Source organism: Macaca thibetana, chromosome 10, assembly GCF_024542745.1.
Source record: "Macaca thibetana thibetana isolate TM-01 chromosome 10, ASM2454274v1, whole genome shotgun sequence".
NCBI classification, from domain to species: domain Eukaryota; kingdom Metazoa; phylum Chordata; class Mammalia; order Primates; family Cercopithecidae; genus Macaca; species Macaca thibetana.
In genome coordinates, this window is record NC_065587.1 from 22,217,507 (window position 1) to 22,233,862 (window position 16,356).

The 16,356-nt window shown below is 42.6% G+C and overlaps 1 protein-coding gene across 3 annotated transcripts in view; it reads left to right on the forward strand.

Moving 5' to 3' along the window:
- The first annotated feature begins 152 nt into the window (after positions 1–152).
- TTC28 (tetratricopeptide repeat domain 28) overlaps positions 153–16,356 on the forward strand; it is a 723,416-nt gene continuing 707,212 nt past the window's right edge. For all 3 annotated transcript variants that reach the window (XM_050806773.1, XM_050806774.1, XM_050806775.1), the window contains exon 1: positions 153–343. In XM_050806773.1, the coding sequence (XP_050662730.1) occupies positions 242–343 (102 nt within the window). In that variant the 5' untranslated portion in view covers positions 153–241. The remainder of the gene's footprint in view (positions 344–16,356) is intronic.

Genomic DNA, 16,356 nt, shown 5'->3' on the forward strand with positions numbered 1-16,356 from the left:
AGACACTGGGAACAGCGGCCAGCTCCAGAGGGCGCGAGGCGGGGCGCGCGGGGAGGGGGCGCGGCGAACGCGCGCGTGCGCGGTGCGTGTGTGGGCCCGCGGGGGCGCGCGCGGTTGGAGGGGCAGTGAGGGTCGCCGCGGCGGCGCGCAGCACGGCGGGAACATGGCGCGCGGAACCGGCGCGCGCGCCTAGCTGGCGGGACCGTTAGCTCGAGGCGGACGCGGCCCGGGCCCGGTAGGGATGGAGCAGTCGCCGCCGCCGGCGCCCGAGCCGACCCAAGGGCCGACCCCAGCAAGGAGCCGAAGGCGGCGGGAGCCCGAGTCGCCGCCGGCGTCGGCGCCGGTGAGTGCGTGAGGGGCTCGGGCCGGGAGACTTTCTTTGTGAAACTCCGGCGGTGGGAGCTGAGGCCGGGCCTCAGCTGCTGAGGAGCGCCTGCGAGGCGGAAGGCGTCTCGCAGTCCGGGTTCGATCCCAGCCGCGAGCCGTCAGGCGGCGGGACCTGGTCTGCCGCCTGCCTGCCTCAGTTTCCGCGAGAGTGTGTGTGGGTGTGTGAGGGTGTGTGTGGGTGTTGGCCTGCACTCACGGGGGTGGAGAGGGGTCGGTATACAGTCGGCGCCTAATGCGTGCGGCGCCTCCCCCTCACCCCAGCCCCCGTGGGGCGGAACCTGGGGACTGGAGTCTACCTGAGCGGTAGGCGGCACCCTTGGGGAGACAGGTGTCGGCTCAGCCTGGGAGGCTCAGGTGCTACCTTTCCCGGGTGGGGTTTGTGAGGAGTGAGCTCTTCGTCCCTGGAGGCGAGCAAGTCAGTCGGTGGCTCATCACAGAGCGCTATTTTGGAAAGCGTTCCACCCACCTCAGCTTCGGGCTGTGTTTGAGTCACTAGTCAGGGGGAAGGATGCTGAGCGACATGGACTTTAGAGGTGGGGCCCCCGCTGGACGGGATGGCTCTGGGCTCTCGAGCTTACCCGCACCCCTGCCTCTCAAACCCGTTAGAGCGTAGGAATCATTAGGAGCGCCTGATAGAAATGCCACGGACTGTGTGGCTCACCAAAGCAGAGAAGCTGATTTTGAACTTAAGCTCCGAAGTTGTGATCAGGCGAGCTTGGCAAGCACTGTTTTAGAGAGTAGGCTTCCTGCGAGCAGGAGCCGGTTCTGTGTGTACCTCACCATGGCATCCTGTTACCTGACGTGGTGCCTGGCACACGGTAGATGATCAGAAAATATCTGTAGAAAGTCTAAATTGTTAGGGAGAGTGCAACATAGGAGTTCTTGAGACATTTTTAGGAGCTTCTTGAGATTAATTTACAGTATGTGATTTATTTTACAGTACAGATTTATTTTACAGTATGTGATTTTTCTCAGCTCCCAGCTTAACTTTTGTGATTGTTTTTAATGCCGTGTTTTCAGTATGTGCTAGGCAAAAGCAGGGTATATGTTGCTTAGTATGCACTATCCACTAGGCCGGGTGCAGTGGCTCACTCCTGTAATCCCAGCACTTTGGGAGGCGGATTGCTTGAGCCCAGGGACTTGAGGCTGTAATGAGCCAAGGAGTTAGAGACCAGTGTGGTAAACATAGCGAGACTCTCTCCACAAAAAATGCAAAAGTTAGCTGGGTGTGGTAGCGTGCACTTGCAGTCCCAGCTACTCTGGAGGCTGAGGTGGGAGGATCGTTTGAGCTCAGGAAGTCCAGGTTGCAGTGAGCCAGGGTTGTGCCACTGCATTCCAGCCTGGATAACACAGCGAAACCCAGTCTCTTAAATGAGTAAATAAATACATAAATGATTATGTATACTCCAACTAGGTTAAAATTAATTCCGAATCAAAATTCTAAATTAAAATATGCATGTTTCTTTCTCTTCATCATTTGGGAACACTAGGCTTTTAGGATTTCATTCCATTGAGGCAGGTAAGTATCTACATTTTTGACAAAGCAAATAGGAATTACTGTTAATTCAAGAAAGTTGGCAGTTTGCTTAAACCTGAGTATTTGTAGTCTTTGTGATTTTTTTTTAATTTTTAATTTTAATTTTTTTCTTTTTTTTGAGATGGAGTCTCACTCTGTCGTCCAGGCTGGAGTGCAGTAGCGCAATCTCGGGTCACTGCAACCTCCATCTCCTGAATTCAAGTGATTCCCAGCCTCGGCCTCTGGTGTAGATGGCATAACAAGGGTGCGCCACCATGCCCAGCTAATTTATGTATTTTTAACAGAGAGGAGGTTTCACTGTGTTGCCCAGGCTGGTCCCAAACTCCTTGACCTCAAGTGATCTGCCCACCTCGGCTTCCCAAAGTGCTGGGATTACAGGCGTGAGCCATCACACCTGGCCTTATTTTTATTTTTATTTTTTTGAGACAGAGTCTCACTCTGTCGCCCAGGTTGGAGTGCTGTGGCATGATCTCCGCTCACTGCAACCTCCACCTCCCAAATTCCAGCAATTCTCATGCCTAAGCCTCTTGAGTAGCTGGGATTACTAGACCGGCTAATTTTTAAAATATTTTTTTAGTAGAGACATGGTTTCCCTATGTTGGCCAGACTGCTCTGGAACTCCTGGCCTCTAGTGATCCACCTGCCTCGTCCTCCCAAAGTGCTGGAATTACAGGCGTGAGCCACTGCTCCCAGCCAATCTTTGTGATATTTTGAAATTGAGGTTTATATTTTATTCAGAGTCAAAGCTAAAATAGAATTGTTTGAAAATTAATATTTCAGGCCGGGCACGGTGGCTCAAGCCTGTAATCCCAGCACTTTGGGAGGCCGAGACGGGCGGATCACGAGATCAGGAGATCGAGACCATCCTGGCTAACACGGTGAAACCCTGTCTCTACTAAAAAATACAAAAAACTAGCCGGGCGAGGTGGCGAGTGCCTGTAGTCCCAGCTACTGGGGAGGCTGAGGCAGGAGAATGGCGTAAACCCGGGAGGTGGAGCTTGTAGTGAGCTGAGATCCGGCCATTGCACTCCAGCCTGGGCGACAGAGCGAGACTCCATCTCAAAAAAAAAAAAAAAGAAAATTAATATTTCAGTAACTATTGTTTACATTAAGTTGAATTTTATTTTATTGGTTTCATTTCAGTAGGGTTTTAACTATTTAAAAAAATATATATGTATATATATATGTTTTTTTTTTCCTGAGATAGTCTTGCTCTGTTGCCCAGGCTGGAGTGCAATGGCATGATCTTGGCCTCACTGCAGCCTCCGCCTCCCTGAACCAAGCAATGCTCTTGCCTCAGCCTCCCAAGTAGCTGGGATTACAGGTGACCACCACCACGCCCGGCTAATTTTTGTATTTTTAGTAGAGATGGGGTTTCACCATGTTGGCTGGTCTGGTTTTGAACTCCTGATCTCAAATGATCCATCCTCCTCGGCCTCCCAAAGTGCTGAGATTACAGGTGTGAGCCACTGCACCTGACTAAAAAATATTTTTAAAGATGGGTCTTGCTATGTTGCCCCAGCTAGTGTTGAACTCCCAGTGTTGGCCTCAAGTGATCCTTCTGCCTCAGCCTTCGGAGTAGCTGGAAGCACAACTGTGAGCCACCACACCTAGCTTTTTAAAAATTTTCTAATAAAATTAATAGAGTTTCTTGTTTCACTGGACAAAATATGCATATATAGGAAGGCAAGACTTTTGGACTTGAGATTGCACTGAAGAAGAAAAATGGAAAAATTAGGCACTTTAGTCTCTCAGTGTGTTATTTTTGTAGCTTATACAGATATGTCGTTTTAAAGTGTCTTTAAAAAGCTTTATTTATTTATTTATTTATTTATTTATTTATTTATTTATTTTTTGAGACGGAGTCTCGCTCTGTCGCCCAGGCTGGAGTGCAGTGGCCGGATCTCAGCTCACTGCAAGCTCCGCCTCCCGGGTTCACGCCATTCTCCTGCCTCAGCCTCCCGAGTAGCTGGGACTACAGGCGCCCGCCACCTCGCCCGGCTAGTTTTTTGTATTTTTTAGTAGAGATGGGGTTTCGTCGTGTTAGCCAGGATGGTCTCGATCTCCTGACCTCGTGATCCGCCCGTCTCGGCCTCCCAAAGTGCTGGGATTACAGGCTTGAGCCACCGCGCCCAGCCTAAAAAGCTTTATTGAGATAAAGATAAATGAGATAAAATCATCTACCATGAAATCAACCCCTTGAGTGCAGAATTTTGTGGTTTATAATATATGTTCACAGAATCGCACAAACAAGACAGGTATCTAGATACTTTCAGACCATTTTCATCAGTCCACAAGAAATCCCGTACCCATTAGCAGTTATGGCTTATTCCCTTTTTTCCTAGTTCCTAGCAATAACTAGCCTACTTTCTGTCTCTTAGTTTAGCTCTTCTAGAGGTTTTCACAGAATGAAATCTTACTACATATGGTCTTTCATGATTGACTTATTTCGCTTGGCACAGTGTTTTCAAGGTTTATCCATGCTGTAGCATATATCAGCACTTCATTATTTTTTAATGCTGAGTAATCTTTTGAATGGATATACCATATGTTATCAGTTCCTCTGGTGATAGGCACGTGTTTTTTTTCCGATTTCTGGCTATTATGAATAATGTTGCTCTGAACATTTGTGTACAAATTTTAGTGTGGATGCATATTTTCATTTCCCTTGAGTATATCCCTAAAGAATAGACTATCTGGGTCATATGATAATTGTTTAAGACTACAGGCACATGCCAGCACACCTGGCTAATATTTAAAAATTTTTTGTAGATAAGGGGTCTCGAAATGTTGCCCAGGCTGGTCTTGAACTCCTGGCCTCAAGAGATCTTCTCACCTCAGCCTCCCAGAAAGTGTTGGGATTATAGATGTGAGCCACTGCACCTATAAAAGAGGCATGAGTCTCTTTTTACTTTTTTTTTTCTTTTTTTTTTTGAGACAGGATTTCACTCTGTCGCCCAGGCTGGAGTGCAGTGGTGGGATCACAGCTCACTGTAGCCTGGACCTCTCGGGGCTCAATTGATCCTCCCACCTCCGCCTCCTGAGCAGGTAGGACTACAGGGACGGCTAATTTTTGTATTTTTTGTAGAGATGGGGTTTTGCCGTGTTGCCCAGGCTGGTCTGGAACTCCTGGGCTCAAGTGGTCTGCCAGCCTCTGCCTCCCAAAGTGCTAGGATTACAGGCGTGAGCCACCACACCCGGTCTACTCTTTTGATAATGTTGTTTTGATGCCAAAAAAGTTTTTAATTTTGAGGAAGTCTAGCTTATCTGTTTTTTCTTTGTTGCTCATGATTTTGTTTTCATGTCTAAGAAGCCATTGCCAAATCTAAGGTCATGAAGATTTATCCCTATGATTTACCTCTATGTTTTCTTCTAAGAGTTGTATGCTTTTAGCCCTTATATTTAGGTTGTTGATCCATTTTGATTTAATTTTTGTGTGTGATGTGAGGTGTGTGTGGTGTGTGGTCCAAATTCATTATTTTGTATATGAATACAAAAAGTTCTTCTAGCACTATATATTGAAAACAGTGTCCTTTCCTTTATTGATGGTCTTCACGTCTTTTTTGAGAATCAGTTGAATATATATATATAAGGTTTCATTTCTGGACTATAAGTTCTGTTCTCTTGACCAGTATTTCTTTCTGTCTTTATGCCAGTACTACACTGTTTCATTACTGTAGCTTGGTAATAGGTTTTGAAATTAAGTGTAAGTCCTTTAACTTTATTCTTTTTCAAGACTGGCTATTCTGGATCCCTTGTATTTCCAAATGGCTTTTAGGATCAGCTTATCAATTTCTGTAAAAAAGACAGCTGGGATTTTTTACACTGATCATGTTTTACCTAATTTTTTTTTTTTTTTTTGAGTCAGAGTCTCGCCATCACCCAGGCTGGAGTGCGGTGGTGTGATCTTGGCTCACTGTAACCTCTGCCTCCTGGGTTCAAGTGATCCTCCTGCCTCAGCCTCCTAAGTAGTTGGGATTACAGATGTGCACCACCATGCTCAGCTAATTTTGTATTTTTAGTAGAGACATGGTTTCACCATGTTGGCCAGACTGGTCTCGAACTCATGACCTCAAGTGATCCACCTGCCTCAGTCTCCCAAAATGCTGGGATTACAGGGATGAGCCACTGCACCAGCCAACAGGTCATAACTCTTATGCATCTTATGGTTCTCATATGTATAATTGCACAATAATATCCATTCCAAAGAATTGTTAAATAAAAGAGGATGTAGGTACATACTTAGAACAATGCCTTGCCTGTGGTAGGGATTTGATATTTGTTGTTTATCTTCTTCTGCTAATTAATTCCAGTTAAAGGTGAGCCACAAAACAAAAAGCAGAAAAACCCAATCAAAAACCAAGAAAAACAAAAACTCCAAAACCACAGACCCAAAAAAAAAAAAAAAAAACTCACAAAGAAAAAACCACAAACAGAAACCCCAAGCCTCTTCCTGTCCCCGTCACCTTTCTACAACCCAAGAAATCCCTGTGAGTGTTTGAGGAACCACGAAAGAAGACAAGTCTCTCATACTGCATAGTTGTATTGCAAATGCATGTGAAATCAAAGTTGCTATATAGAATATTTGACAATGAATTTTAAATATTAAAAATAATAAAAGTATAATTGAACGCTTTATTTTTACTATACGATTCTTGTTTTGTGTGCTGTTTTTTCACTACTTTTTTTTCCTGAAAGCAGAAATAATATTTTTTCATTAAATTTCATGGTTACAATCTTTCTTCCTTTGAATTATTGCTATTTTAAAAACCCGTTAGAGGGAAGCCTGATGTTTGAATTTAAACTTGGTAGAACTTTTATTTTGGTGTCTCTTCAGCAGCTGGGTGGATAGTTATTTTCTAAGAAGAGAAACTAGAGACATAGTATGATACAAATATGATGTTTGGAATATCTCATGTTTCTTGTATATTCACACTGTATTATCTACAGTCTTCCAAAAAGCAAACACCAGTTTTCTATAGGCATGTTTTGGCAAAATGCTAATTTGATTTTCATTTTATGATGATTGGCATTAGAGGGCAATAATCTTAGTAATTTTCATCTTTAACAAAGAGAAACTCTTTATGCAATTCTGTGAATGCAAAGAATGTTGATAGCAAATTTGTCCTAACATTTTCTGAATTAAGTCCATAGTATGTTGAAACAGTATCATGGCAATTTTTGACTTCCACTATGGCATGGAAATGCCAAGTACATACCAGGGAAGGGGGGAAACCACATGCAATAATAATGCATTCTCCTATTTAACATTCACAGTTAACTTTTCTTATTTTTTATTTTTATTTTATTTTATTTTATTTTTTTTTGAGACGGAGTCTCGCTCTGTAGCCCAGGCTGGAGTGCAGTGGCACGATCTTGGCTCACTGCAAGCTCCGCCTCCTGGGTTCAGGCCATTCTCCTGCCTCAGCTTCCCGAATAGCTTGGACTACAGGCGTCTGCCACCACATCCAGCTTATTTTTGTATTTTTATTAGAGACGGGATTTCACCATGTTAGCCAGGATGGTCTCGATCTCCTGACCTCATGATTCGCCCGCCTCGGCCTCCCAAAGTGCTGGGATTTCTCGAGTGAGCCACCGCGCCTGGCGCAACTTCTTTTTTTAACTCCCGCAAAACCACAACACAAAGTCAGGTTTGTTGTGCTTGGAGCACTTGCTATTTCTTAGCAATGCTACTCTTTATCCACAAAATAAAACCACATCCTCATTACAATCAACTATTTATCAAGTGGGATGTCAAAAAAAAATCACATTCCAGATTACTATATGTTAGTTTTATACTATTAATCTTGTTAAATAAGGTATGTTCTTCACATCCTTGGCTAGGGGCAGTATAGCTATGATGAAAAAGGGTTTTTTCTGTAGTGGTCACAGTGAGGCCAATTACAGCCATACTACAACACCTACTTGACCTCTTTTTCTGTTCTACTCTCCAGTTACTATTACTGCCTCTTCAGTTCTCCAAATACTACTTTTGGTGTTTAGCAAAATAAGTAATTCCTGGTATTTAGTCAAAGAGTAGAAGGACATTATTGTTGCTTTCTCTTTCTCAACAGCAAGAAAATATTACTGATTTTTAGTAATAAATATTTTAGGCCGGGCATGGTGGGTCATGCCTGTAATACTAGCACTTTAGGAGGCTGAGGCGGGTGGATCATGAGGTTGGGAGTTTGAGACTAGCCTGACCAACATGGTGAAACCCTGTCTCTACTAAAAATACAAAGAATTGGCAGTGTGTGGTGGCTCACGCCTGTAATCCCAGCACTTTGGGAGGCCGAGGTGGGTGGATCACGAGGTCAGGAGTTCAAGAGCAGCCTGGCCAGTATGATGAAACCCTGTCTCTACTAAAAATACAAAAATTAACCGGGCGTGGTGGCGGGCACCTGCAATCCCAGCTACTCCAGAGGCTGAGGCAGAGAACTGCTTGAACCCGGGAGGCAGAGGTTGCAGTGAGCCGAGATGGCGTCACTGTACTCCAGCCTGGGTGACAGAGTGAGACTCTGTCTCAAAAAAAACAAAACCAAACCAAAACCCCCAGAAAGCCTATAGTCCAATCTCCTTGGGAGGCTGAGGAAGGAGAATCGCTTGAACCTAGGAGACGGATGTTGCAGTGAGCTGAGATCACAACACTGTACTCCAGCCTGGGTGACAGAGCGACTCTGTCTCCAAAAAAAAAAAAAGTATTTTAGTTTTAGTTTTAAAGGGTTTATTTCTATTTCAATTTTCTGAATAAAGCCTTATTTTGGCCAGGTGCAGTGGCTCGTACCTGTAATCCCAGCACTTTGGGAGGCCAAGGTGGGCAGATCACTTGAGGTCTGGAGTTCGAGACCAGCCTGGGCAACATGGTGAAACCCTGTCTCTACTAAAAATACAAAAATTAGCTGGGCATGGTGGGGAGTGCCTGTAATTGCAGTTACTTGGGTGGCTGAGGCAGGACAATCGCTTGAACCTGGGAGGTGAAGGTTGCAATGAGCTGAGACTGGGCCACTGCACTTCAGCCTGGGCGACAGAGCAAGACTGTCTCAAAAAGTGAAAACAAAACCCACATAATGGAAGAAAATATTTGCAAATATATGTTTGTAAAAGGACTTGTTATTCAGAATATATAAATAACTTACTATGCAATGATAAGAGGACAACCCAATTTAAAAATAAACAGGCTGGTTGAGGTGGCTCATGCCTGTAATCCTAGCACTTTGGGAGGCCAAGGTGGGAGGATCACTTGAGCCCAGGAGTTTGAGATCAGCCTGGGCAACATAGTAACACCCCTTCTCTACAAAAAATAGAAAAAAATGTTAGCCCATGATCACTTGAGGGGAAGTTGCAGTTTTAGTGAGCAGTGATTGCACTGCTGCACTCAAGCCTGGGTGACAGAGTGCAACCAAAGAAGTAGACATTTCCTAAAGATATGCAAATGGCCAATGACATGAAAAAGTGTACAGCATCGTTAGTCATCAGTCATGCAATCAAAACCACAATGAGATCCACTTTACGTCGACTGGGGTGGCTAAAGTTAAAAAGATAGGCAATAACAAGTACTGGTGAGGATGTGGAGAAATTGGAACTCTCATACATTGCTGGAATGTAAAGTGGTGCAGCTGTCTTAGAAAATGCTTTGGCAGCTCCTCAAAATGTTAAACATAGACTTGCCATATAGCTCAGTAATTCTACTCCCAGGTATATATATATATGTGTGTGTGTGTATCTATACACATATAGATACACACACACACACGCCCTAAAGACATCAAAACAATAGTTTACACAAAAACTTGTACATGAATGTTCGTTGCTTTATTATTTATAAAAGCCAAAAAGTGGCCGGGCGCGGTGGCTCAAGCCTGTAATCCCAGCACTTTGGGAGGCCGAGACGGGTGGATCATGAGGTCAGGAGATCGAGACCATCCTGGCTAACACAGTGAAACCCCGTCTCTACTAAAAAATACAAAAAACTAGCCGGGCGAGGTGGGGGGCGCCTGTAGTCCCAGCTACTCCAGACGCTGAGGCAGGAGAATGGTGTAAACCTGGAAGGCGGAGCTTGCAGTGAGCTGAGATCCGGCCACTGCACTCCAGCCTGGGCGACAGAGCGAGACTCCATCTCAAAAAAAAAAAAAAAAAAAAAAAACCAAAAAGTGAAAACAGCCACAAGTACAAGTAACTGTTGACTGGGTAAACAAAATGTATTCTTTCCAGTGGAATATTATTTTGCCATGAAAGGAAGAACTACTGATGCATAATACAACATGGATGAACCTTGAAAACATTCTAAGTGGAAGAAACCAGTCACAAAAGATCACATATTGTAATGATTCTATTTATGTGAAATAGTTAAGCATAGACAAATGCATAGAGAGAGAAAGAAGATTAGTGTTTGTCAGGAATGTTGGGTGGGGAGGAGTAGGGAATGACTGCTGGTGGGTATGGGGTGATGAGACTATTCTAAAACTAGACTGTGGTAATGGTTGTAAAACTCTGAATAAACCACTAAAAGCCACTGAACTGGATTTTTTAAATGGGTAAGTTTTATGATATGTGAAATGTATTTCAATAGAGGTGTAGAAAAATGTCAGAAAATAAAAGTCTAACCCTTGGAAAACATCATTAAAGATATTAAAGTCTTTATTTGCCTCCCCCCTCTCATTTTTATTTTCAGTAATACAGGGTAAAATGAGTAGGATTACTTGATCTGACCATCTATGGCCGTTTTATGCAATGACAAACTAAGTTCAATATTGATAGAGTTGTATTCTGTGTATACATATAATAGAATATATACTGAGTATAAAAAAATTCAAGCACATGGAAAAACTGATTTAATCCAGTAATAAACCTTTGTATTTTCTCATCAGTTCAGTTTAATAATTATTAACATTTTTGCCAGTAATTGGGTATATTTTGGGAAATAGTAGAATAAAGATTTGTAGACTTTTTTACATCTCCTAAAAGAAAATAAAATTCATGAAGCATGTATGTGGAAAACACCTTAAAATAAAGATAGATAAGAACGTTTTTGTGAATTAAAAAAAGTCATGTGAACATGTTAAGGTATCTCAACTTAACATTTAAATTGGATTATAAGTAACTTAACATTTTTAATGCAAGCATATTAACCTCCTTGTGCTTATGAGATTATTTTGCCAAATTGTAGGACAGGGGAAACTGTTGACTCTACAAAGATCTTCCCTTTGACCAGTTCTCTACTAGGAGCTTAGTTTCCTGATTTTTTTGTTAGTACAATTTGATATTGAGGAACGTATATTTAATAAGGCTGGGTACTTAGGTATAATAATTGGGTAAATTGTACCTTTTATTTTGGTCCTAACTGGTCACACTTCTGGGAATATTCTTCCTCTATCAAGAATTTCCATATTACCAATATAATTTTGGGATTCAGTCATCTTTATTAGACATGTGGCCCCATGTGAAGTTTCTTATCACTAGAAAAAGTGTATTGCAGCAGGCTGCAGTTTCCTGATACTGCACAGTTGCTTCTGTTCTGTGTGTAATATTTTTGTTTTGAGTTGTCTCGGATCCATGTCACTTTTGGCTTATGTAGCAACAGGATTTTTGAATATTGCTCCACTGTCAGATAATGCTTTTGTTGAATCTCTTGCTTCCTAATATTCACAAAGATTTATGAAAACCATTTATAATAATTGTTCAAGAAATTGGCCACAAATTCCAGATATATTTTATGAAAAATAAAATTTTCATTAGACATTTGGAAGAACCATATAAATTATAGAGTATTTGTGTGAAAGCACTCTTCCTTCCATAAGTATAGGTGTTTGAGATTATTATACCTGGACTAGCATTTATATTGTGCATACTCTGTGTCAGTACTGTTTAAACACTTTACATATATTCACTAATTTAATTCTCACAACTTTATTAAGTAGGCAGTATTATCCCCATCTTACATGTGAGGCAAGTGCAGTACAGAGAGGTTAAGTAACTTTATCAAGACCATCCAGCTAGGAAACTGAGTTGCCCTGGATTCTAATTTAGTATCCTGGCTCTGGAGTCTGTGTTCTTAACCATTTGCATTAGACTGTCTTTGATTTGTATGATCACTGAGCAAATAGTGATCAATTATAACTGCCTTTTGCTTCTAAACACTAGACTTGTTGCTGGAAAATAACATAATTTCCCTGTGGATATTGTTAAAACCTAGTTTTTATTGTGAGATTTAAGGTTATGTTGGCACACCATTCTGGAATTTGTCTCTGTAATACTGATTAAGCAAAGGGATGAGTATTTGACACTAAGTTTATATCAAATTTTATTACCTATTAATTTAATGAAAAGATGAAATTAATTACAGTGTAAGCAGTGTAATTTCTTTCTTCTTTTTTTTTGAGACGGAGTCTCGCTCTGTCTCCCAGGCTGCAGTGCAGTGCAGTGGCGCAATCTCGGCTCACTGCAAGTTCTGCCTCCCGGGTTCACGCCATTCCCCTGCCTCAGCCTCCCGAGTAGCTGGGACTACAGGTGCCCGCCAACACTCCTGGCTAATTTTTTTTTTGTATTTTTATTAGAGACGGGATTTCACCATGTTAGCCAGGATGGTCTCAATCTCCTGACATCGTGATCCATCTGTCTCAGCCTCCCAAAGTGCTGGGATTACAGGCGTGAGCCACCGTGCCCGGCCTGTAATTTATTTATGTATTGAAAGTTACAAAACTGAGCCAGGCATGGTTGTTCATTTCTGTATTTCAGCTATTTGGGAGGCTGAAGTAGGAGGATTGCTTGAGGTCAGGAGTTCAAGACATGGTGTGAGACCCAGTCTCTAAAATATATTTTTTAGGCCAGCTGCGGTGGCTCATGCCTGTAATCCCAGTAATTTCGGAGGCCGAGGCAGGTGGATCATTTGAGGTCAGGAGTTCAAGACCAGCTTGGCCAACATGGTGAGACTCCATCTCTACTAAAAATACAAAAATTAGCTGGGTGTGGTGATGCAATTATAATCCCAGCTACTTGGGAAGCTGAGGTAGGAGAATAGCTTGAACCCCGGAGGCAGAGGTTGCAGTGAGCTGAGATCGTGCTACTGTACTCCAGCCTGGGTGATAGTAAGACTCTGTCTCAAACAAAACAAAAAACAAAACAAAACAAAACTATCAATCAAATTAGCCGGGTATGGTGGCATGTACCTCTAGTCCCAGCTACTCAGGAGGCTGAGGCAGGAAGACCTCTTGAACCCAGTAGTTCCAAGCTACAGTGAACTATATTGGCACCACTGCACTGTAGCCTGGGCCACAGAATGAAACCCAGTCTCTAAAAATAAATGAATAAATGAATGTTACAAAACTGTTATTAAACTAATACTTAATGCAGTACCTGATATAAATGTTTCTTGGATAATGGAAATTATATAACAAAGAAAAGATTCTGTGAAATGAGGCTATATAACAACAATAGCTTTTTTTTTTTTTTTTTTTTGAGATGGAGTTTTGCACTTGTTGCCCAGGCTGGAGTACAACAGCACCATCTCGACTCACCGCAACCTCCACCTCCTGGGTTCAAGGGATTCTCTTGCCTCAGCTTCCCAAGTAGCTGGGATTACAGGCATGTGCCACTACACCCGGCTAATTTTGTATTTTTAGTAGAGACAGGGTTTTTCCATGTTGGTCAGGCTGGTCTCGAATTCCCTACCTCAGGTGATCTGCTCACCTTGGCTTCCCAAAGTGCTGGGATTACAGATGTAAGCCACCGTGGCCAGCCTTAAAAACAATAGTTTTTAAGATAGCAAACAAATGATTCTAATTTCCTATGAAACTTTGAAATAAAGGGAATTATATATTTAAAAATTTTTTTTCCCTTTCTCAGATCATGAGGTCAGGAATATGAGACCAGCCTGGCCAATATGGTGAAACCCATCTCTACTAAAAATACAAAAATTGGCCGGCCGTGGTGGCTCATGCCTGTAATTCTAGTACTTTGGGAAGCTGAGGTGGGTGGATCACCTGAGGTCAGGAGTTCAAGACCAGCCTGGCCAACATGGTGAAACCCCATCTCTACTAAAGATACAAAAATTAGCCAGGTGTGGTGGCACATGCCTGTAGTCACAGCTACTCAGGAGGTTTTGAGACAGAAGTATCTCTTGAAACCGGGAGGTGGAGGTTGCATTGAGCCTAATGATGCCACTGTACTCCAGTCTGAGTGACAGAGCGAGACTCCGTCTCAAAAAACCAAACCAAAACAAAACAAAAACAAAAAATTAGCCGGGTGTGGTGATGTGCGCCTGTAGTCGCAGCTACTTGGGAGGCTGAGGCAGAAGAATCACTTGAACCTGGGAGGCGGAGGTTGCAGTGAGCCGAGATCTTGCTACTGCACTCCAGCCTGGGCAACAGAGTAAGACTCCGTCTCAAAAAAAAAAAAAAAAAAAAAATTTCCATTTCTTACTGTGCTAATGAAAGAAATGATAAAGAAAGTCACTGCTTGTATCTTCCTTGGTTATTGATGAGGAAGAATCAATTCTTGTAGTACAAATAAAAGTTAACTAGAAAGTTTGTTAGTTCTATAAGTTGTGTTTTGATTCAAAATTTTAGTTTTAGACCAGGTTTGTGAAATAAAGGTATAATTGTAGTTTCCTGAAAATAGTTTTTTGCTGTTAAAAAAAAATGCATTTCAGGCTGGGTGTGGGTGGCTCACACATGTAATCCTAGCACTTTGGGAGGCCAAGACGAGAGGATTGCCTGAGCCCAGCAGTTCAAGGTCAGCCTGGGCAACAAAATGAAACCCCATCTCCAAAATACAAAATTTAGTTGGGCATAGTGATGTGTGCTTGTAGTCCGAGCTACTTGGGAGGCTGAGGTGGGAGGATCAGTTCAGCCCAGGAGGTAGAGGTTGCAATGAGCCATGATCATACCACTGCACTCCAGCCTGGGTGACAGAGAGAGACCTTGTCTCAAAAAAAAAAAAAAAAAAAAAAAAGCATTTCAGACTTTATTTTTAAATTAAAATAAAAAAAATTTAGAGGCAGCATCTGGCCTTGTCACCCAGACTGGAGTTCATTGGTGCTAATGTAGCTCACTGCAGCCTCGGACTCCTAGGCTCAAGGGATTCTCTTGCCTCAGCCTCCTAAGTAGTTGGGATTGCAGGCATGAGCCACCACACCAGGCATATTCTTTATCTGAGTAGGAATTTCCGGTGAAGCTAGAAATGTAGTTATTAATAAATACTAATTTTGACCTGTCATCCCGGCACTTTGGGAGGCTGAGGCAGGTGGATCACTTGAGTTCAGGAGTTTGAGACCAGCCTGGCCAACTGGTAAAACCCCGTCTCCACTAGAAATACAAAAATTAGCTGGACATGGTGGCATGAACCTGTAGTCTCAGCTACTTGGGAGGCAGAGGCATGAGAATCACTTGAACCTGGGAGGTGAAGGTTGCAGTAAGCCGAGATCGTGCCACTGCACTTCAGCCTGGGCGACACAGTAAGACTCTGTGTCAAAAAAAAAAAAAAGAAAAAATTGATTTTGAGCCCGTTTCTTACCCTTTTAAGAGTTGAAACAGTTGAATGTTTAGAGACATTTTATACTGTGATGGAGTTATTTTTTGTTTGTTCCTGTTTCTAGCAAGAAACATTTATTTCTCACAGTTCTGGAGGGTGGGAAGTTCAACGTCAAGGTGCCAGTCATTTTGGTTCTTGTAAGGGCCCACTTCCTGCTTTGCAGATGGACATTTTCTTACTGTTTTCTTACATGACAGGGAGATCATCTCTTTTTTTCCTCAATTTTTTTTTTCTTTTTTTTGAGACAGAATCTCACTCTGTCACCCAGGCTAGAGTGCAGTGGCATGATCTTGGCTCACTGCAACCTCCACCTCCCAGGCTCAAGGAATTCTCCTGCCTCAGCTCCTGAGTAGCTGGGATTACAGATATGTGCCACCATGTCTAGCTCATTTTTGTATTTTTAGTAGAGACACGGTTTTACCATGTTGACCAGGCTGATCTGGAACTCCTGACCTCAGGTGATCCACCCGCCTCGGTCTCCCAAAGTGCTGGGATTACAGGCATGAGCCACTGCGCCCGGCACTCAATTTTTAAATTGTAAAATGTATGTCAAATTACCATCTTAATCATTTTTATGTGTACAGTTAAGTGGAATTAAATACATTCATGATGTTGTGCAACTATCACCATTATCCATCTCTATAACTCTTTTCTTCTTGTAAAAGTGAAACTCTATCCGCTAAACAATAAACTCCCTACTCCCCTCTCTCCAACCTCTGGCAGCCACCATTTTATTTTCCATCTCAATGATTTTGACTACTCTGCCGTGTTTCAAATCATGTCTGTGAACCCAAAGCAATTTAGAGAAAAATTTTTAATGAAGATTTTTTATTCCTTGCAAAATGGGTTGTAAACATGCTAGCAGCTATAATGAAATATGATTACTCTTCTGCTTTAGAGTACAT